This window comes from Dama dama, chromosome 20 (genome assembly GCF_033118175.1).
Source record: "Dama dama isolate Ldn47 chromosome 20, ASM3311817v1, whole genome shotgun sequence".
NCBI classification, from domain to species: Eukaryota; Metazoa; Chordata; class Mammalia; order Artiodactyla; family Cervidae; genus Dama; species Dama dama.
This window is the reverse complement of record NC_083700.1, coordinates 31,169,503-31,187,264: the sequence shown is the minus strand read 5'-3', so window position 1 is coordinate 31,187,264 and position 17,762 is coordinate 31,169,503. Positions and strand designations below refer to the sequence as shown.

At 37.9% G+C, this 17,762-nt stretch overlaps 1 protein-coding gene across 1 annotated transcript in view; it reads right to left on the bottom strand.

Moving 5' to 3' along the window:
* SLC16A1 (solute carrier family 16 member 1) overlaps positions 1–17,762 on the bottom strand; it is a 32,726-nt gene that overhangs the window by 13,441 nt on the left and 1,523 nt on the right. The window contains exon 2 of the mRNA XM_061121124.1: positions 1,158–1,418. Coding sequence (XP_060977107.1) covers positions 1,158–1,374 — 217 coding nt within the window. The 5' untranslated portion in view covers positions 1,375–1,418. The remainder of the gene's footprint in view (positions 1–1,157; positions 1,419–17,762) is intronic.

The following is a 17,762-nucleotide window of genomic DNA, read 5'->3' as shown; positions in this document are numbered from 1 at the left end:
ATATGTAAATAATTTGAGGTACTAGTGAAGTCGCTCAGTCATGTCCAACTCTTTGTGACCCCGTGGACTAATACTACAGTCCGTGGAATTCTCCAGGCCAGAATACTAGAGTGGGTAGCCTTTCCCTTCTCTCCAGGGGATCTTCCCAACCCAGGGATCAAACCCAGGTCTCCCGCATTGCGGGTGGATTTTTTACCAGCTGAGCCACAAGGAAAGCCCAACAATAATTGGAGTGGGTAGCCTAGCCCTTCTCCGATGGATCTTTCCGACCCAGGAATCAACTGGGGTCTCCTGCAGTGCAGGTGGATTCTTTACCAACTGAGCTATCAGGGAAGTTCCTCTGAGGTACTAAATTATTATCATTAAAAAAAAGTGAAAGCTTGGCTACATAATCAACATGTGAACTGTCAATCCCAGTAAATAAATACACTTAACTTTAGAATCTCTGCTAACTAAGCAACTACTTATTTTATTATTATGGGAGGTTTTGACTTTTATATCTTAAATTGTGATTTGATGTTCCAAGGCAAACAAGTAACCCCAGTTATTTTAAATGATGCTAAGGTAAGCAAGTTACTCTCCACATTTCCTTCACTCCTTTACAACATGTCCAAGAAAACAGAAGGGTAAAAAATAATAAAACTTAAGCTAAGATGCAGCTGAAATGCTTTAGAACTAATTACATCAAAAGGAACAAAACAAGGAGGGGATTTTTATCCAGTTCTTTAATTCTAACACCATGAAAAGATTTTACCTGAGACTTTGAACTGTGATATTCAAGTTAGCCTGATTTACTTTAATCCTCCCAACATCAATTAAAAAGAATCTTTACATTTATATCAAGAATCTAGCAGAAGCAATAAGCAAAATCACTTGTGCATATGAAATTTTTCTAAGAGCTTTTAAGTTCAATGATATTGAACTGGAACAAAACCTAACAATTTCTTATTTCTGTTTTTGGAATACTATAGTGCAACAAGCAAATCAAGAGTTGTCATTGTTAATAAAAATTAAAAATGTGATTATTTTAAACACAAAGCTTTAAGGAATATCATTTCAAACACCTCATGAATAAAACATTTTTTAAAAAGTTACCTAAAACAGAGTATCTGGTTGCTTAGTGAAAATCAAAACAACAGGCCTTAGTGGGTACTCACCTCCACCATACATGACAGCCAACATGATGGAAGATATCCATGACACTTCACTGGTGGTGGCATTAAATATACTTTCAATTTCTTTGAAGAACACAGTAATAGATTTGGGAAACGCATAAGAGAAGCCGATGGAAATGAAAGCTCCAACTACCACTGCCCACCCCCAGCCTCCATCTGGGGGGGTGTATCCAACTGGACCTCCAACTGCTGGTGGCATTGTAAATGTTGGTAAACTCCAAAATGCAGTTCAAATCCAAATACCTAAACAATACAAAATTTAAATGAAATGTCAGCAATAAAGCACTCCCATCTAGTACTCCCAACAGCAAAGCACACTTTACACCTAGCTCTCAAGTAACAGAACTATTTTTCAATACTCTATAAAAGTTTTAGGTTTTAACATAGGCTTTGTAGTTCTTCCCCTTTCTGATGTATTCTTCAATACTTACTTTCTCTTATTAATATGCTGACTTAAAAGTAATAGGAAGTAGGCACCTGACTTACTAGATACGTAGCAATTTGCAAAATACAAGATCATTCTGAACACATAAGAACTGTATTTAATGAGCTGGAAAATAATTTCAAAAAGTTTCCTTTTATCTATCCAATTTCTTTGGTTAAACTCCTAAACAACACACAATTTGAACTATAAAGTCAAAAGATAGTAGTTTCAAATAAAAGATTATCCCTTTTTCTTGAAGCCACCCAATACTAATATTTAGCAAGGTTTAGACTGTTAGTTTTGGAAAAGATGGGAGTGGGTGTTTGATAGTAGGCTTACCTGTTTTCTCATAAAGGTCTCCTTTAATTTATTTAAAGCCAGCTTCCACCCTATGTTTAACTCATCCTACAACAGTTACTATGTGAGTATGTCCGCTTCAAATTATCTTCACTCAGACTGTATTACTACAATAAACACAGGTCATAGATGACAAGCTCACTCTTGGCTGCAGCATTCTTTAGTCTAAAACACAAATCCCTAACTTCACACTGTAGGAGTAGTATATTCGTTATCTCCTAAATACTGTTCTTTCCAATCCATCTGAACACTTCAAATCTGATTTAAGACACTGGATATTGTAGGGATAGGAAGAAGACAGTCCCAAAGGAAGGTTTCTGTAAAGGCAAGGATATAGGTTTCATCACTTCTACAACATTGCACTAAAGGTTCTAAGCCAGCTTGTGCAGGCAAGAGAAAGAAATTACAGGCATAAAGACTAGAAAGGAAGAAGTAAACCTGTCTTCATTCACAGATGAAAAACTGTCTATGTGCGTAATGCTAAGGAATAAACAAAAAAAAGTATTAGAACTAAAAATGAACTAGATAGATCTCAGGATATAAGACCAATAAATTGAAATCAACACATTAAGCCAATTTTGAGTTTTCCTTTCATCTAATTGGGCTTCCCTTGTGGCTCAGCTGGTAAAGAATCCATGTGCAATGTGGGAGACCTGGGTAGGGAGGGTTGGGACATCACCTAAAGGAAAAGGCTACCCACTTCAGTATTCTGGCCTGGAGAATTCCATGACTACAGTCCAAGGGGTCGCAAAGAGTCAGACATAACTGAGCGACTTTCACTTCACTTTCTTCATCTGATTATGGGGGGGGGGGGGGGGGGGAGCACTTGAATTTTTTCAATCAAAGCAGCACTAAAAAGATTAATTTGCCTCAGAATGTTTATACACAGAGACACCCACACACAGACGGTAGAGTCACTTAACACATCAAGCTCTGACTGGAACAGCTAATATGAGCTGGACGTGATTAAACTTTGAGCTTAGCTGCCAGCTATGATTTGTCCCAGTTAGTTATAGCAGTTACAATTTTTAGTAACTAAGACTTGCCTCATCAAGTTAATAATATCTTGTTCCATTGTGTAAAAATTAAAACTTGAAGCTTTAAAAAGATTCATTAGGAAATAAGTATAAGAAATAAGAGTATCCAAATTTTGAAAGAAAGAATACTTCAAAAAACCAGACATGGATTCAACAGTTCTGCCACCACCCAAAAAATGGTTGTCCTTCCTAACTTAAAAATTCTGACAGTACATAATAGAAGGTGTGTAATATCATCTAAACTATTTTCTTTCAAACTGACTAACTTGAGCTATAAACAAAAGGGTTCATTCAAAAAGTAAAAGATGTGAGCAGGCTTCCTTGTACAGTATTCAGAACCCCAATGAGAAGAGGGAATGCAAGTCCAGAGGGTAAAAGAGATTAAGGTTTTATATTTTAATCCTTACAGTGCACAGTAGCCTTCCTATTAGCATAGCTATTAGTTTATGACTCTCCAGTAGTTAGTTGCCAGATAGCGATAGGAAGATTTTTTTTTAAGTGATAAGATAATAAGAAAGTTCTTCATCAATTGACTTGGAAAGAATAGGAAACAGTAAATAATCCTAACTTTTCTTAGCAATGATGGTGGTGACAAGAACCATGTTCTAGATTATCTTTCTCTCCTTTTCTCATAACTCTCAGAAATTGTGCAAGTAAATATTTGGAAATTCAAAGTTGAGCTTCCTACCCCTCATGCTCTGCCCCTACTCCAGAAGACTTATAAAAGCCCCTGCAAATAGTATTCATTATGTTCTCTACACTTTTTCCATCAACATTTTAAAACAAAGCCATTGTCATTTCCTAAAATGACAATGGCCTGGATGTGAACTTAAAAGAGCAGAAAGTACCTAAAACCAATTATCGAAAAGAATTTGTTACTAAATGTAGACCAGTTTTACCTTTCAAATTCACATAGAAACTTTCAAATCCAGAAAGGCTGATTAACTGAAGCTATTGATGTTAAAGTAGCCAATCTACTGCTCTTTATAACTGGCCCCCAGTCCAGCTTCATGGCTTTCAGAACGACTTGCCCCAAGGTAGACTGCAAGATTCAAGGTCTAGGAAACCTCCTTTGCCTTTTCTATTTTGAAATGGAATACAATAAAGAAAATCAAAACAAACTTTTTAAAAACTACAAACACGCAGAAGGCACCAAAGAAAATGAGACAGGGGGATGGGGACAGGGCATATGCTTCTTTTTTTCCTCCTGCAAGATCTTAGTTCCCTGGCCAGGGATTAAACCCTGGCCAGGGATTAAACCCCGGCCAGGAAAGCACCTACCCACTGGGCTGCCAGAGAATTCCCAGGATACAACTTTTAAAACAAGGTCATGGCTGTTCAGGACAAAAACTGGTTAGAACAGATCAGGCCCAAGATGGTAGAAGTTTCAACTTCATGGACCTTGAGCATCCTTACAGATTCATTGTTACATATTAGCATATGCTACATGAACACACCCATAGGTGCTATGACAGTTCTAAGGTCAACCATAAAAGATCAAAGAGTGGGTGGTGGCCCAATTCCTGAAAATTCCTGCTCCTTCCCCACAAAACAATGGAATAATCCTCCCCTATAGTGAATTTAGCCAGCCCATAAAAACTAACACCCCATCTCCTGGGGCCCGCTCTCACATTCTTGATACAGCCCACACTCTATGGGCTGCTCTTGCCTTTTGAGATGGACCACATTCTATCTATGGGGTGTGTATCTCCCAGGGCATCTCACTTTCTGAGATGGCCCATACTTTGTCTATGGAGTGTTTATCTCCTTAATGGGCTTCCCTGATAGCTCAGTTGATAAAGATTTTGCCTGCAATGCGGGAGACCCTGGTTCAACCCCTGGGTTGGGAAGATCCCCTGGAGAAGGGAAAGGCTACCCACTCCAGTATTCTGGCCTGGAAAATTCCATGGACTGTATAGTCTATGGGATCGCAAAGTGTCGGACACCACTGAGCAACTTTCACTTCATCTCCTTAAATAAAACTGTTTTCCCACTTAGTTCTGGGGCAGAGCCTCTTGCCTACCGGCTTGTATCCTTCCAAGCATCCTATACTTAAATCTATTTCTTGTCAATTGCTTTGCCTCTTGCTGAATTCCTTCTGCAGAGACATAAAGAACCTGCGTTTCATTAAGTCCTGAGGCCAAGTATATGGTTTCAGCTGAGAGATTGTGGATTTGTTCAGTTCAATCGCTCAGTTGTGTCAGACTCTGTGATTCCATGGATTGCAGCACGCCAGACCTCCCTGTCCATCACAAACTCCTGCAGTTTACTCAAACTCATGCCCATTGAGTTGGTGATGGCATCCAACCATCTGCGGTCCCCTTCTCCTCCCACCTTCAAATTTTCCCAGCATCAGGGTCTTTTCAAATGAGTTAGCTCTTTGCATCAGGTGGCCAAAGTACTGGAGTGTCAGCTTCAACATCAGTCCTTCCAATGAATATTTAGGACTGATTTCCTTTAGTTTGGACTGGTTGGGTCTCCTTGCAGTCCAAGGGACTCTTGAGAGTCTTCTCCAACACCACAGTTCAAAAGCATCAATTCTTCGCTCAGCTTTCTTTATAGTCCTAAACCAGAGTTTGTGTGTTCCAGTCCCATCTGAGAGATATGTATGGGTTCAAGGTGTGCAGTTTCAAAAGGATAAATACTACTGTAACTGGTTACGCCAACACTCAGCAGTTTTGAAATGCATGATTTTGACCAAATGGCATATAAAGAACTTTTAAGAATCTCTCATCATTCAAGGTAAACCCAACCAACATTATAAGAAATTATACGTAACAACCTTGAAGAGAAATGAACTATTTCCTAACTAGAATGCTTCAGAATACATGAAAATTGATTCTAAATCTTGCTTTTAGTTTAACACATATTTATAATTCTCCAAAATGTCAACATTCATTACTAATTATTTATGGGTTTAAAAATTATTTACATGATCAGATCATCCTACGAATCAGGTTTTTTATCTAAAGCAATTTTAAGCAGATATGTTGTTGGAAAAGGAAGTTTAATGGTCAGCTTCCTCAAATGATTGTGTATAGTCTCTGATATGTTACCCAAAGTTGAGAAGTGATGCCTCCTTGAGACCTCCCTTGACTTCCAAAGTGCAGGTTCAAACACTTGCTAATCAAGAAAGGGAGAAAATGAAGAAACCAGGCTCAGTCAAAAAACAACAGTTCAGTTCAGTTCAGTTGCTCAGTGTGTCCAGCTCTTTTTCAGCCCTGTGGACTGCACCATGCCAGCCTTCCCTGTCCATCACCAACTTGCGGAGCTAGCGCAATCTTATGTCCATTGAGTCGCTGATGCCATCCAACCATCTCATCCTTGTCCCCTTCTCCTCCTGCCTTCAATCTTTCCCAGCATCAGGGTCTTTTCCAGTGAGTAAGTTCTTCACATCAAGTGCCCAAAGTATTGGAGTTTCAGCTTAAGCATCAGTCCTTCCAATGAATATTCAGAACTGATTTCCTTTAGGATTGACTAGTTTATCTCCTTGCAGTCCAAGGGACTCAAGAGTCTTCTCCACCACAGTTCAAAAGCATCAATTCTTCAGAAACAACAGTGTTTAATATTAATATTCTATAGTAGCTCTTTGATATTGCTATAGTGACCCAGTTTTACAAAGGTGAATCTGAATTTTCTTGTATCTTTTAGAAATGAGGATAAAAGCTTTATCAGGATAAAAGCTTTATAAGTAGTACAGAAAACTGATGAAGCTGATCATATTTGCAAATGGTCAAACATGCAAACTTAAACTTATTTATGTGTGTATATTTATAATATGTAGATACTGACTTCAAAAAGAAAAACATGAAGTTCATTAGCTATTACATATACCATTCAAGATGAAAAGTAATCTATAGTAGCAGATTAAATCCTCTTGTCTATAACAATTTCCTGTGTGCCACACTGTAATTATTGCCCATTTCACTCTTGCTACTATCCAAGAATAAACTGTGGTATAACTTTATGAACTATATCATCCCAAAGAACAAGGGTTAGTTTTTATTAATGCAATAAAAAAAGCATACTTTGTTAATAAAGATTCTTTCAAAGGCAGGATTTTAGGGTCATTAGATCCCAAGAGGATCAATTGTCAATATGCTAAATCATCAAATTTCATCTGATTGTTATTGCAATTAAGACTTTCAAAATTATGAATCATAGGACTGTATAATCATTTTAAAGTTATATTAGGAAAAAACAAACAAACAAACGTTATATTAGGATACACACCACTTTTTTGCCTTCATATAGTAAAATCTGAGTGCCCCCAGTGAAAAGCAGTAAACAAGACAGGCATGTCCCTGCCATTGTAGAGATTAGATACCAGGGAAGAACGAAAATAAACAGGTAAACAAATTAAGGAAACTAAATAAATATGTTCTAAGTATACATAAAACTTTACAATGGTTGGAGGTTGGGAAGAGGAGATAACATCCTCTTTCCACATCCTTGTTGTTTGACTTGTTCCAATGAACATACATTGCCTTATTATAATAAAGAAAACACAAAGCAGCAAAGTTTTAAAAAATGACAAAGTTATATGTGCTTATTACAGAAAAACTGTAAGATATACATGTGACTAGTGAGTAAAGTGAAGTTGCTCAGTCGTGTCTGACTCTTTGCGACCCCATGGACTGTAGCCTACCAGGCTCCTCCCTCCATGGGATTCTCCAGGCAAGAATACTGGCCATTTCCTTCTCCAGGGGATCTTCCCGACTCAGGGATCGAACCCGGGTCTCCTGCATTGCAGGCAGACACTTTAACTGTGACTAGAAACATTAAAAATACCTGTCATTCTATCATCCTCATGTAGTTAAAAGTGAAAGTTGCTCAGTCGTGTCCGACTCTTTGCGACCCCATGGAGTATACAGTCCATGGGATTCTCCAGGCCAGAATACTGGAGTGGGTAGCCTTTCCCTTCTCCAGGGGATCTTCCCAACCCAGGGATCAAACTCAGATCTCCCGCATTGCAGGCAGATTCTTTACCAGCTGAGCCACCAGGGAAGCCCTGGTGTAAGCCCTCGTGTAAGTTAGTTACATTTAATGTAAATTCTCTTAAACTTCTTTCTAGGATAGTCATGCATAAGGATAAAAATAAGCATGGGATTGTATTTCATGCTTTATAGCCTGCTTTTCCTGTTCAATATCTGAAGCATTTTTTGATATGTGCCTAGTTGTCACTTTTTTTGACTGCATCATGCAGCATGCAAGGTCTTAGTTCCCTGATCAGAGGTTGAACCCATACTCCTGCAGTGGAAGCATGAAGTCCTAACCACTGGGCTGCCAGGGAATTCCCTGTAACATTTTTTAAAAATAATAGTGTTACTCTATTCTGTGGATGTACCTTACTTTAAAAAAAAAATCACCTATTGTTGAACACATATAGATTGTTATATGGAATTTCTACAAAATTCTAAGGTTTTTAATTCATATTGTAAAAAATAAAAGAGGCTATTTTTCAATCTTTCATTGTATTTTCTGGCAAAAGCATTTCAAACTAAGAATCACACTAATATTTAGAACTCTGAGAACAGTATGTCAAAAATGGTAAAGTTTACTTTAGACAGACAATAACACTTTTTTCTACATTAAAAAAGAAGCTAATGCTCCAATATAAAAGTCTGTAGATTAATTTAGGGCTGAGCATGAACTAAAATCTTTGGGTAAAGGTGGAGATCTACTCAAAGTAGCAGCAAATTCATTTTTTAAAAAATACTTATTTATTTATTTTTGGCTGTGCCCTGTGTCTTCAGATGCTTGCAGGCTTTCTTTCTCTAGGTGCAAGCACTCTCCAGTTGCGGAGTGAGGGTTTGAGGGCTTCTCATTTCAGTGGCTTCTCTTGTTGCAGTTCATGGGCTCTGGAGTATGGCACACAGGCTGAGCTGCCCCACGCCATGTGGGATCTTCCTGGATCAGGAATTAAACTTGTGTCCCCTGCACTAGCAGGCAAATTCTTAACCAATGGACTACCAGGGAAGTCCGACAAATTCATTTATTACTTTTCACTGCAAATTCCTAACTTGCAGGGCACTACCCCACCTCAGTAGAAAATAGCAGCATAATTACCTAAACAAAAAACCATGAGATCACGTTAATTTAATACTCTAACACTGGGGCTTACGCATGGGGATAAGGAGGCAAATGAGGATGTCCAAAGATTAGAAAGTAACTTCTCTGGGGGAATACTCTGGCAGGCCAGTAGTTAGGATGCTGCACTTTCACTGCTGTGGCCCAGGGTTCAATCCCTGGTCAAGGAACTAAGATCCCACAAGTGGAGTGGGATAAATAAACAGTTATTTGCTGATTAAAAAACAAAAAAGAACTCATGGATATTTCAAAGCTTTAAGTTAGTAAAATCAATTCTTTATTAAGACATAATTAAAATTGATATTCACAAGAGGCACCAATGCTTTAGTATACCTTAAAGATCAATTCAGGAGCAAAAGCAAAGAAAGGAGCATAATTGTGTTCCAAATCCACATACTGATGTGACAGAAGCATTTAGAAATTTACAAAAATGAAATTACTTTTCATTAACAATACCATAATTATAAGTTTATTTAATGCTAAAATTCTATTTCAGTCTACTAATATCATTACTGTTTTTCTGAATATACCTTGCCATGTGAAATTAGTGGCCTCTATGACATCTTAACTCAATGCTTCTTGGCTAGCATGCTGAAAAAAACTAAGAGAATAATTCCCATATTTGTTTGTTTCTTTGTAAGTAACTATTTCCCTCATTAGCTTAGGTGTGTGCTTTTATAGATCTTGAATTAAAGACAGAAGCTATTGTTTCAACTTTTAAAAAAGCTAAGGAACTCCCTGGCAGTCTCGTGGTTAGGATTCCATGCTTTCAGTGCCAGGGGACAGGGTTTGAATCCTAGTGAGAGAACTAAGCTGGGTGCAAAGCAAAACAAACAAAAACAAAACAAAACAAAACCACCAACTAATCCCTCCGCTATGACCAAATGATGTTAGGATTCAAAGAACATGACTTTCCCAGTTTTTGATAGTGGGGGAAAAATATGAAATAAAGAATCCTCCAGTGATGTTATGCTTTCTGGAACGTTATGCTTTCTGTGTTAAGAAACACAGGCAGAAAAGGTATTTTGTTTCAGCACATAGAGCTCACCTGATCAGTCTCACTTTCTGAGTTATTACTACAGCAGATTTTGTCTTCTTTAATGCTTCATTTTCACTTGATTCCAGCAGACTAAGAAAGTTGGAGGCTGTGTCCTCCAAAAGCAGGTTTTGCTTGGCAGAATTTCAGGCTATATTTCGGAATACCTTTATATGTTGTTTTCTACAGCACTACAAATGTATATTCAACAAATCAATATCTAAGTGGGCCATTTCAGTTTATTATTATATGACCTACCTTGTTCCAAAATCTAAAGAAGAAATATAGTGGACTGAGTTAAAATTATAAATAGACATATTGTCAAAACAGTGTCATTTATGTTACACTTTGAATATAAATGAATATTTGAATACAATTAATGGTATTTCTGTTAGACTCTACTTCACTACCAGTATTCTGAAGCTTAATGGGGAGAATTACAAATTATTAACAGATAAACAACAAAGAAAGCTTTTCCTTTTCTTGCAAAAGGCTGAGTTGAACTTTTCACTCACAGTGATAATTAACACTATACTTAGTTTCAGATTAAAAAAAAAAGTTTTGAAACCTAGAAGCAACAAAGTGATATGCTGACATTTCATTTCATAGCTTTATTTTCACCCTAGAAGTATCAAGCCATATTTTAAAATATGTATTTCTTCATCTTTTAGTAAGTTATTATATACATATTTGTTTAGTAAATATCCTTTGAATTGAGTCTGAACATTACTGTGCTACCTTTGACCCTCATTATCTCAAAGAACCAAATTTAGTGTTTTTTTTTTTCAAATTTAGCTTTCTTACTTGTCTTACTAGTACAAACTACATAAGAGTATTAAAACTGAGTACTCTTTGGCATTAAAGCATTATCCACCATTCTCAAATGTTTGTTTGCAAAGCTTTTTAAGACTAGACACTAAAGATGTATCAAAAAACTCAGCATTATTACCTCAAACTATACTATAATTAAACTTAAATAGCCTTTTTAATTGCTGACAATATAAATTTATGTTCTAAGATAATAATCGGTTCCTTTATTAGAAATACATAATTTTCAAGTGAAATTTTTTTTTCAAGTGAATTTTTTTTTTCAAGTGAATGTTTTATTTTCCTAGAAATAGGTAATTGTTAAGCCATTTCTCTGCCCTCTGCTACATCAAGTAGTTCTCTAGGAGATGGAGACAGTAATTTTAAACATATGGTTCCTGAATACAAGTGAAAATTATTGTCTCAATTTGTGAAAGTCATTTTATTTTCCCTTAGCATACTGTTGTTTAGTCGAGTTGTTTAAGTCATGTCTGACTCTTTGCGACCCCCATAGACTGCAGCATGCCATCCTCCACGATCTCAAGGAGTATGATCAATCTCATGTCCATTGAGTCAGTGATGCCATCCAGTCATCTATCTCATCCTTTGTCATCCCCTTCTCTTCTTGCCCTCAATCTTTCCCAGCATCAGGGTCTTTTCCATGTGTCCATGGCTCCTCACATCAGGTGCCAAAGTATTGGAGCTCCAGCTCCAATTGGAATTCATATTCCAATGAATATTCAGGACTGATTTCTTCTAGATTGACTAGCTTGATCTCCTTGCAGTCCAAGGGACTCTCAAGAGTCTTCTCCAGCACAACAATTCAAAAGCATCAATTCTTTGGCACTCAGCCTTCTTTATGGTCTGACTCTTACATCTGTACATGACTACTGGAAAAACCATAGCTTTGACTATATGGACCTCTGTGGGCAGTGATGTCTCTGCTTTTTGATAAGCTGTCTAGGTTGGTCAGAGCTTTTCTTCCAAGAAGCAAGCATCTTTTAATTTCATAGCTGCAGTTCCCCCTTTGTTTCCTCTCATTTGTGAGGTCAGGATTTAGGATTTAGTCCACAGAAGTCAATGGCCAAAAAATTTACTTAACTGTGACATCATGAGTTGTATGTCGTATTGCATCACGGGTTCTGGCTAACTTCATTCTCACATCAGAAGTACAGGAGTTAGGAGCAGGAGTTCTTAGCTTTTTTGGTGCCACAGATTCCTTTAGCAGTTTGATAAAAACTATGAAGCCCTTATCAAAATGTTTTTGAATGTATACAAAGGTATTACTGTCAAAACACTTAAAACTGGATATAATAATGTGCTTTTTAAACTAATAAATTATATAAAACCTGGTAGTAAGTCTAATAACCACAGTAATAAATTTAAACAATTTCAAGAGAGCTGCGACCAGTGTATCATGATATGAAGATACATGATTTCTATTGATGACAAAGTCAAAGGGACTGCCAATACTACTATATTCTGCCTACATTCATATGTGCTAAGTCACTTCAGTCGTGTCTGACACTCTGTCACCTTATGGACCGTAGCTTGCTAGGCTCTTCTGTCCATAGAATTCTCCAGGCAAGAATACTGGAGTGGGTTGCCATGCCCTCCTCCAGGGGATCTTTCTGACCAAGGGATCAAACCCACATCTCTTACATCACCTGCACTGGCAGGCAGGTTCTTTACCACTAGAGCCACATGGGAAGTGTACATTCAGTTAAAATAAATACTAAATTTTACATAGAGGTCAATGAAAAGTTTTTCCCCAACCAAGTTCATAGCCTCCTTGAATTCCATCCAACATGGAGTATCAACCTGCATCTCTCAGGTTAAAACCTGATTGGGGGATAGAAGAGAAAGTTAATAAAGTAAAAGCTTTGGTTTTCAAAAGCTCAATAAGACAATTTACAAAAGCTCTGTTATTATCCAGAACAACACACTAAAACAGTGTCATCCGGTCTTCATTCATTCAATAATCTACACAAGATTTATATAAGAAGAGCAAAATCTGAGGGAAGAAATATTTTTCAATGAATGATCAAATATGAAGCTTACACAGCCTGTATATTTTGAGGAAGCCTTTATATGAAGCCTTTATATATAGTCTTTATATATAGCCTATATATAGCCTTTATGTGAAGGCTGTATTTAATCACTGTATTTAATCAGATTCAATGTTATGAGTAGTTAGTGTAGACAACCAGAGGGGCTAGATCCCACTGTTTCTGCATAAATGGTCAGTAGCACTCTTCAGTGACTCAGCCCATGCAACCAATAACACTGTTGTGGATGTGAACTCATGTAGTTATTGTGCACAATGTACCTCAGAAGAGAAACCACCATTTCAATAAGATTGTAACTGCTCTTTTAATCACTTCTCTGCAAGACACCACAGCTCACAAGTCATCTATTCTAGTCTTTCTGCCATAAATCCATTATGAAATGGATCCTACAGCCAAAAAGAAAGAGGGGAAGCAGAGGGGGAAGAGGGAGGAGGAGGAGGAGAAGAAATTAGAGAGGAAAAAAGAATGGAGAAAAATTTTTCAGGGCAAATTAAAAGATGAATAACATACAACTTAAAAGGTCATGGTACTAATCTAATAATGACAGCAGCCTAAACTAGGGCTGGGGTGGGATGGGGAAAAGTGAACATAAGAGATAACCAAGGGAAGAAGGGGTTAGCACTTAAGTACATTTGGTAGGGAAGGAGCCCACTAGAGAAGTATTAAAATGACTCAGATTTTAAGCCTGGCTACCTGGAGTAATCAATCCCTGTCCTCAAGGAATTTAAAACCTGTAATCTGGTTACAGCTAGAGGTTTAGATTTGGTAGTAAGTGATTCTACCAGAAATTCCTTCAACCTATGGTAACAGATAAGCTCTGCAAGAAAGAACAAAGACCAAAAGAATCCCTGCCAATTTAAGAAAAGAAATTCTAAATGTTCCAAATACTAAAAGCCATTTGAAACATTAACTACAAATGCTAAAAAACATTCTAATAAAGTATGTACTGGCTTTCAAAGAGAATGTACCTTGGTACATTTAAATACATTTCTCCAAAAAGATAGTGTTGCAATCTATATGGTATAATATGATATGATAGGATATTGTGCTTCCCTCATAGCTCAGGCGGTAAAGAATCTGCCTGCCAATGCAGGAGACCTGGCAAGTCCTGGGTCGGGAAGATCCCCTGGAGAAGGAAATGGCAACCCAGTCCAGTACTCTTGCCTGGAAAATCCCATGGATGGAGGAGCCTAGTAGGCTACAGTCCATGGGGTCGCAAAGAGTCAGACATGACTAAGCGACTTCACTCTCACTCATGATATTATATTAAGCACATAAATTTTTAACCTGCCCTTCCTATTCAAACTAACTCTTTTTTGTAGAGGTATTCTAGCTACTCAATTAAGAAGGAGGGACTTCCCTGTGGTCCAGTGGTTAAGAATCTACCAATGCAGGGGACATGGACTTGATCCCTGGTCAGAGAACAAAGATCCTACATACCTCAGAGCAACTAAGCCTGCATGCCACAACTAGAAAACCCAAGTGCCGCAACTAAGACTCAACACAGCCAAATAAATATATTTTAATTAAGAAGGAATGTTAGAATTAAACTCCCATTTGCAAACCACCAATGAAATAACAGAATTAGGCCATCAAGATAGCAGTATGAGGGACAATCAAACATCATATGCCCCCCAATGGAAATACACACCATCACCCATGAATTGTATTTGCCCTTTCCACCGCACCATACCTCTTTTCAGAAATCAAACCTCAACCTAGCTACCAGTTTACAGAAAATACAATAGAACATGTTAAACTAGGACATGTTAAATCTATACCAGCGGGGCACATTGAACAAAATCCAGAATGAGGGAAACTGCAGAAAAAATAACATGGTACCTTCAGCAAACAACTTAAGAGGAAAATAAGAAAAAAGGGAAGACATACCAACCAAAACTAATGTGTGACTTTATGTGGATCTCAAATCAAACTGATCAATTATTTTGAAACAGTTTAGGAAAATTTGAATACTGCTTGGATATTTGGTGATATCATCTTGCTATTTTTTTAAGGAAGAGTTACTTTAAAATTTTTTAAATTTATTTTTGGGTGTGCTGAGTCTTTGATGCTTCACGGTTTTCTCTAGTTGTGGCAAGCTGAGGCTACTGTCTAGTTGTGGTGCTCGGGCTTCTCATTGCGGTGGCTTCTCTTGTTGCAGAGCACCTGGTCTAGAGCCTAACTGCTTCAGTAGTTGCAGCTCCCAGACTCTAGAGCACAGGCTCAATAGTTGTGGTACAAGGACTTAATTGCTCTGCGTCATGTGGGATCTTCCCACATCAGGGATCAAACCTGTGTCTCCTGCATTGGCAGGCAGATTCTTTATCATGGAGCCACCAGGGAAGCCCAAGAGTTATATATTCCAGGGATATACTGAAGTATTTACAGGTGAAATACCTGTATCTGTTTGCTTCACAATAATCTAATGGGGGCAAAGAGAAGTAGGTAGGAGTACAGAGGAAACATTAATGGCTGTTTGAAACTTCAATTGGGTTTTGAAAGTTGCCATAATAAATTGTATAGAAGGAGAAAAAATCACTATGAATAACTGCAAAAAGACATTTCCAATCTTTACAAGCTGAACAGCCTGGGCTAGTCACATAACCTCTTAATGTCCATACTGGGTAGATGGAGAAAAAAAAACAAACTCATATTTGCTCAAGCTAGAAACCTGGGAAATATTTTTAACTTCTCTGGCTTTCCCAGTCTCCCACATATGGTCTATCATTGAATCCTGTCGGTTTCCCTCTCTCTTCCATCTTCCCCCTACTGTCCATCTTGTCTATCAATGTGATCTCACAAAATTCCAGAAGCCTCCAACCTGTTCTCCACTTTGTAATCTGAGTGGTACTTCTAAAATTCAGTCTGATCATGCCATTCCCAGCCCCATTTATAACCATTAAACTTCATTCATTTAGCTTCAAGAGCACTTCCTTAAATCTTTTTACTTAGTCCCTTCTCTACTCCTTAAAATGACTAATTAAGGCCTTTCATTATCTGATACTGCCCATCTCTCCAACTCCCATCTTTCTGTGTTCTCTGTGCTCTATTTTTATGCTTTAGCAAAACTCTTTTAAGTTTTTCTAATGTACCCTGTATTCTGACTGCAGCTTCAGTACTCAGATCTGGAATGCTCTTTTACTGTCTGGCTTTAGCTAACTCCTATTCATCCTTCAAGTCTCAAGTTAAATAGCATTTCCTCGGAGAGGCCTACCTTTCTTCTATACTAAGCTGGGAGTCGTTTCACACCTACATAATACAGTATTTGTTCCCACAGGAACCTCTACTTCATCTATTACAGACTCAATAGTTGTTTATAAAGAGTACATGTTCTCGTATTTATAATATATATTATGCTTTCCAGTTAGACTATAAACTCCAGGAATGATAGGGCTAGAACTTATTTCCTAAACAGGGATCAAACCTGGGCCTCCTGTATTGGGAGTACGGAGTCTTTTTTTTTTTTTTTACTTTTATTTATTTGATTGCACCAGGTCTTAGTTGTGGCATGATAACTCGTAGTTGCAGTATGTGGGATCTAGTTCCCTGACCAGGGATTGATTGAACCGGGGCCCCCTGCATTGGGAGCATGGAGTCTTAACCACTAGACCACCAGGTAAGTTCCAGGGCTAGAATTTGTTCTTGCTGAATCCTAGTGGCTGGTGAAGTGAAGTCACTCAGTCGTGTCCGACTCTTTGTGACTCCATGGACTGTAGCCCACCAGGCTTCTCCATCCATGGGTTTTCCGGGCAAGAATACTGGAGTGGGTTGTCATTTCCTTCTCCAGGGGATCTTTCCCACCCGGGGATCGAACCCAGGTCTCCTGCATTGAAGGCAGACACTTTACCCTCTGAGCCACCAGGGACCAATAACAAATCAGGTCCCATCTTCCTAATCCTTTTTTCTAACAAAATGCAACAGGCCATGTAGACATCTGCAGGGACCTAAATCCTTCACAGGAAGGCATATTATGAAGTGGATGGAAAACACAGTGAGAACGAAAGTATAACTTGGGAAGTTACTAATTATTCAAAATAACTTTTTTGGCATAAGATAATTCATATCTAGGGCTTCCCTGGTAGCTCAGATGGTAAAGAATCTACCTGAAATACAGAAGACTGGGGGTTCAATCCCGGAGTCGAGAAGGTCCCCTGGAGAAGAAAATCAGTCTTCTTGCCTGGAAAATTCCATGGACAGAGAAGCCTGGTGGGCTACAGTCCATGGGGTCGCAAAGAGTCAGACGCGACTGAGTGACTCTCTCTCTCTCTCACAGACACACACATTTCATACCTATATTTATAATTTTTAGAGAAAGCTCAGGAGTGCTGAGCTCATTAAATGGGAGTCAAAAGTTACATAATTCTCACCTAACCATTGAAGTTTTCAGAACTAAGATGAGAAGTCACTTAACCTCTCTAACAGTTTCCTAATCTATAAAATAAGGAAAACTGACTAGCTTTCTGGAGTGATATGAATTAATATTTAAAACGTCAAAAGATATGTAAACTATTTAAACACTGATCAGTTGGTTCATCCTATGGTAACATGATTCTCTTTCCTTTTTAATCTGTTTAGGTATGTTATAGCCTATTATGTTAAGCTTACAACTAAACCTTTAAACCTATTCAGCTATAAAAATCTCCCCAGACCATTAACTTGCATTTTTAAGAAGGGTTACTGCAGTCCAATGAAAGAACAGCATCCAATCCCTGAATTAATTACTAAAGTTCAACTTTTGTTTAAATAATACCCAATACATGTTTTAAG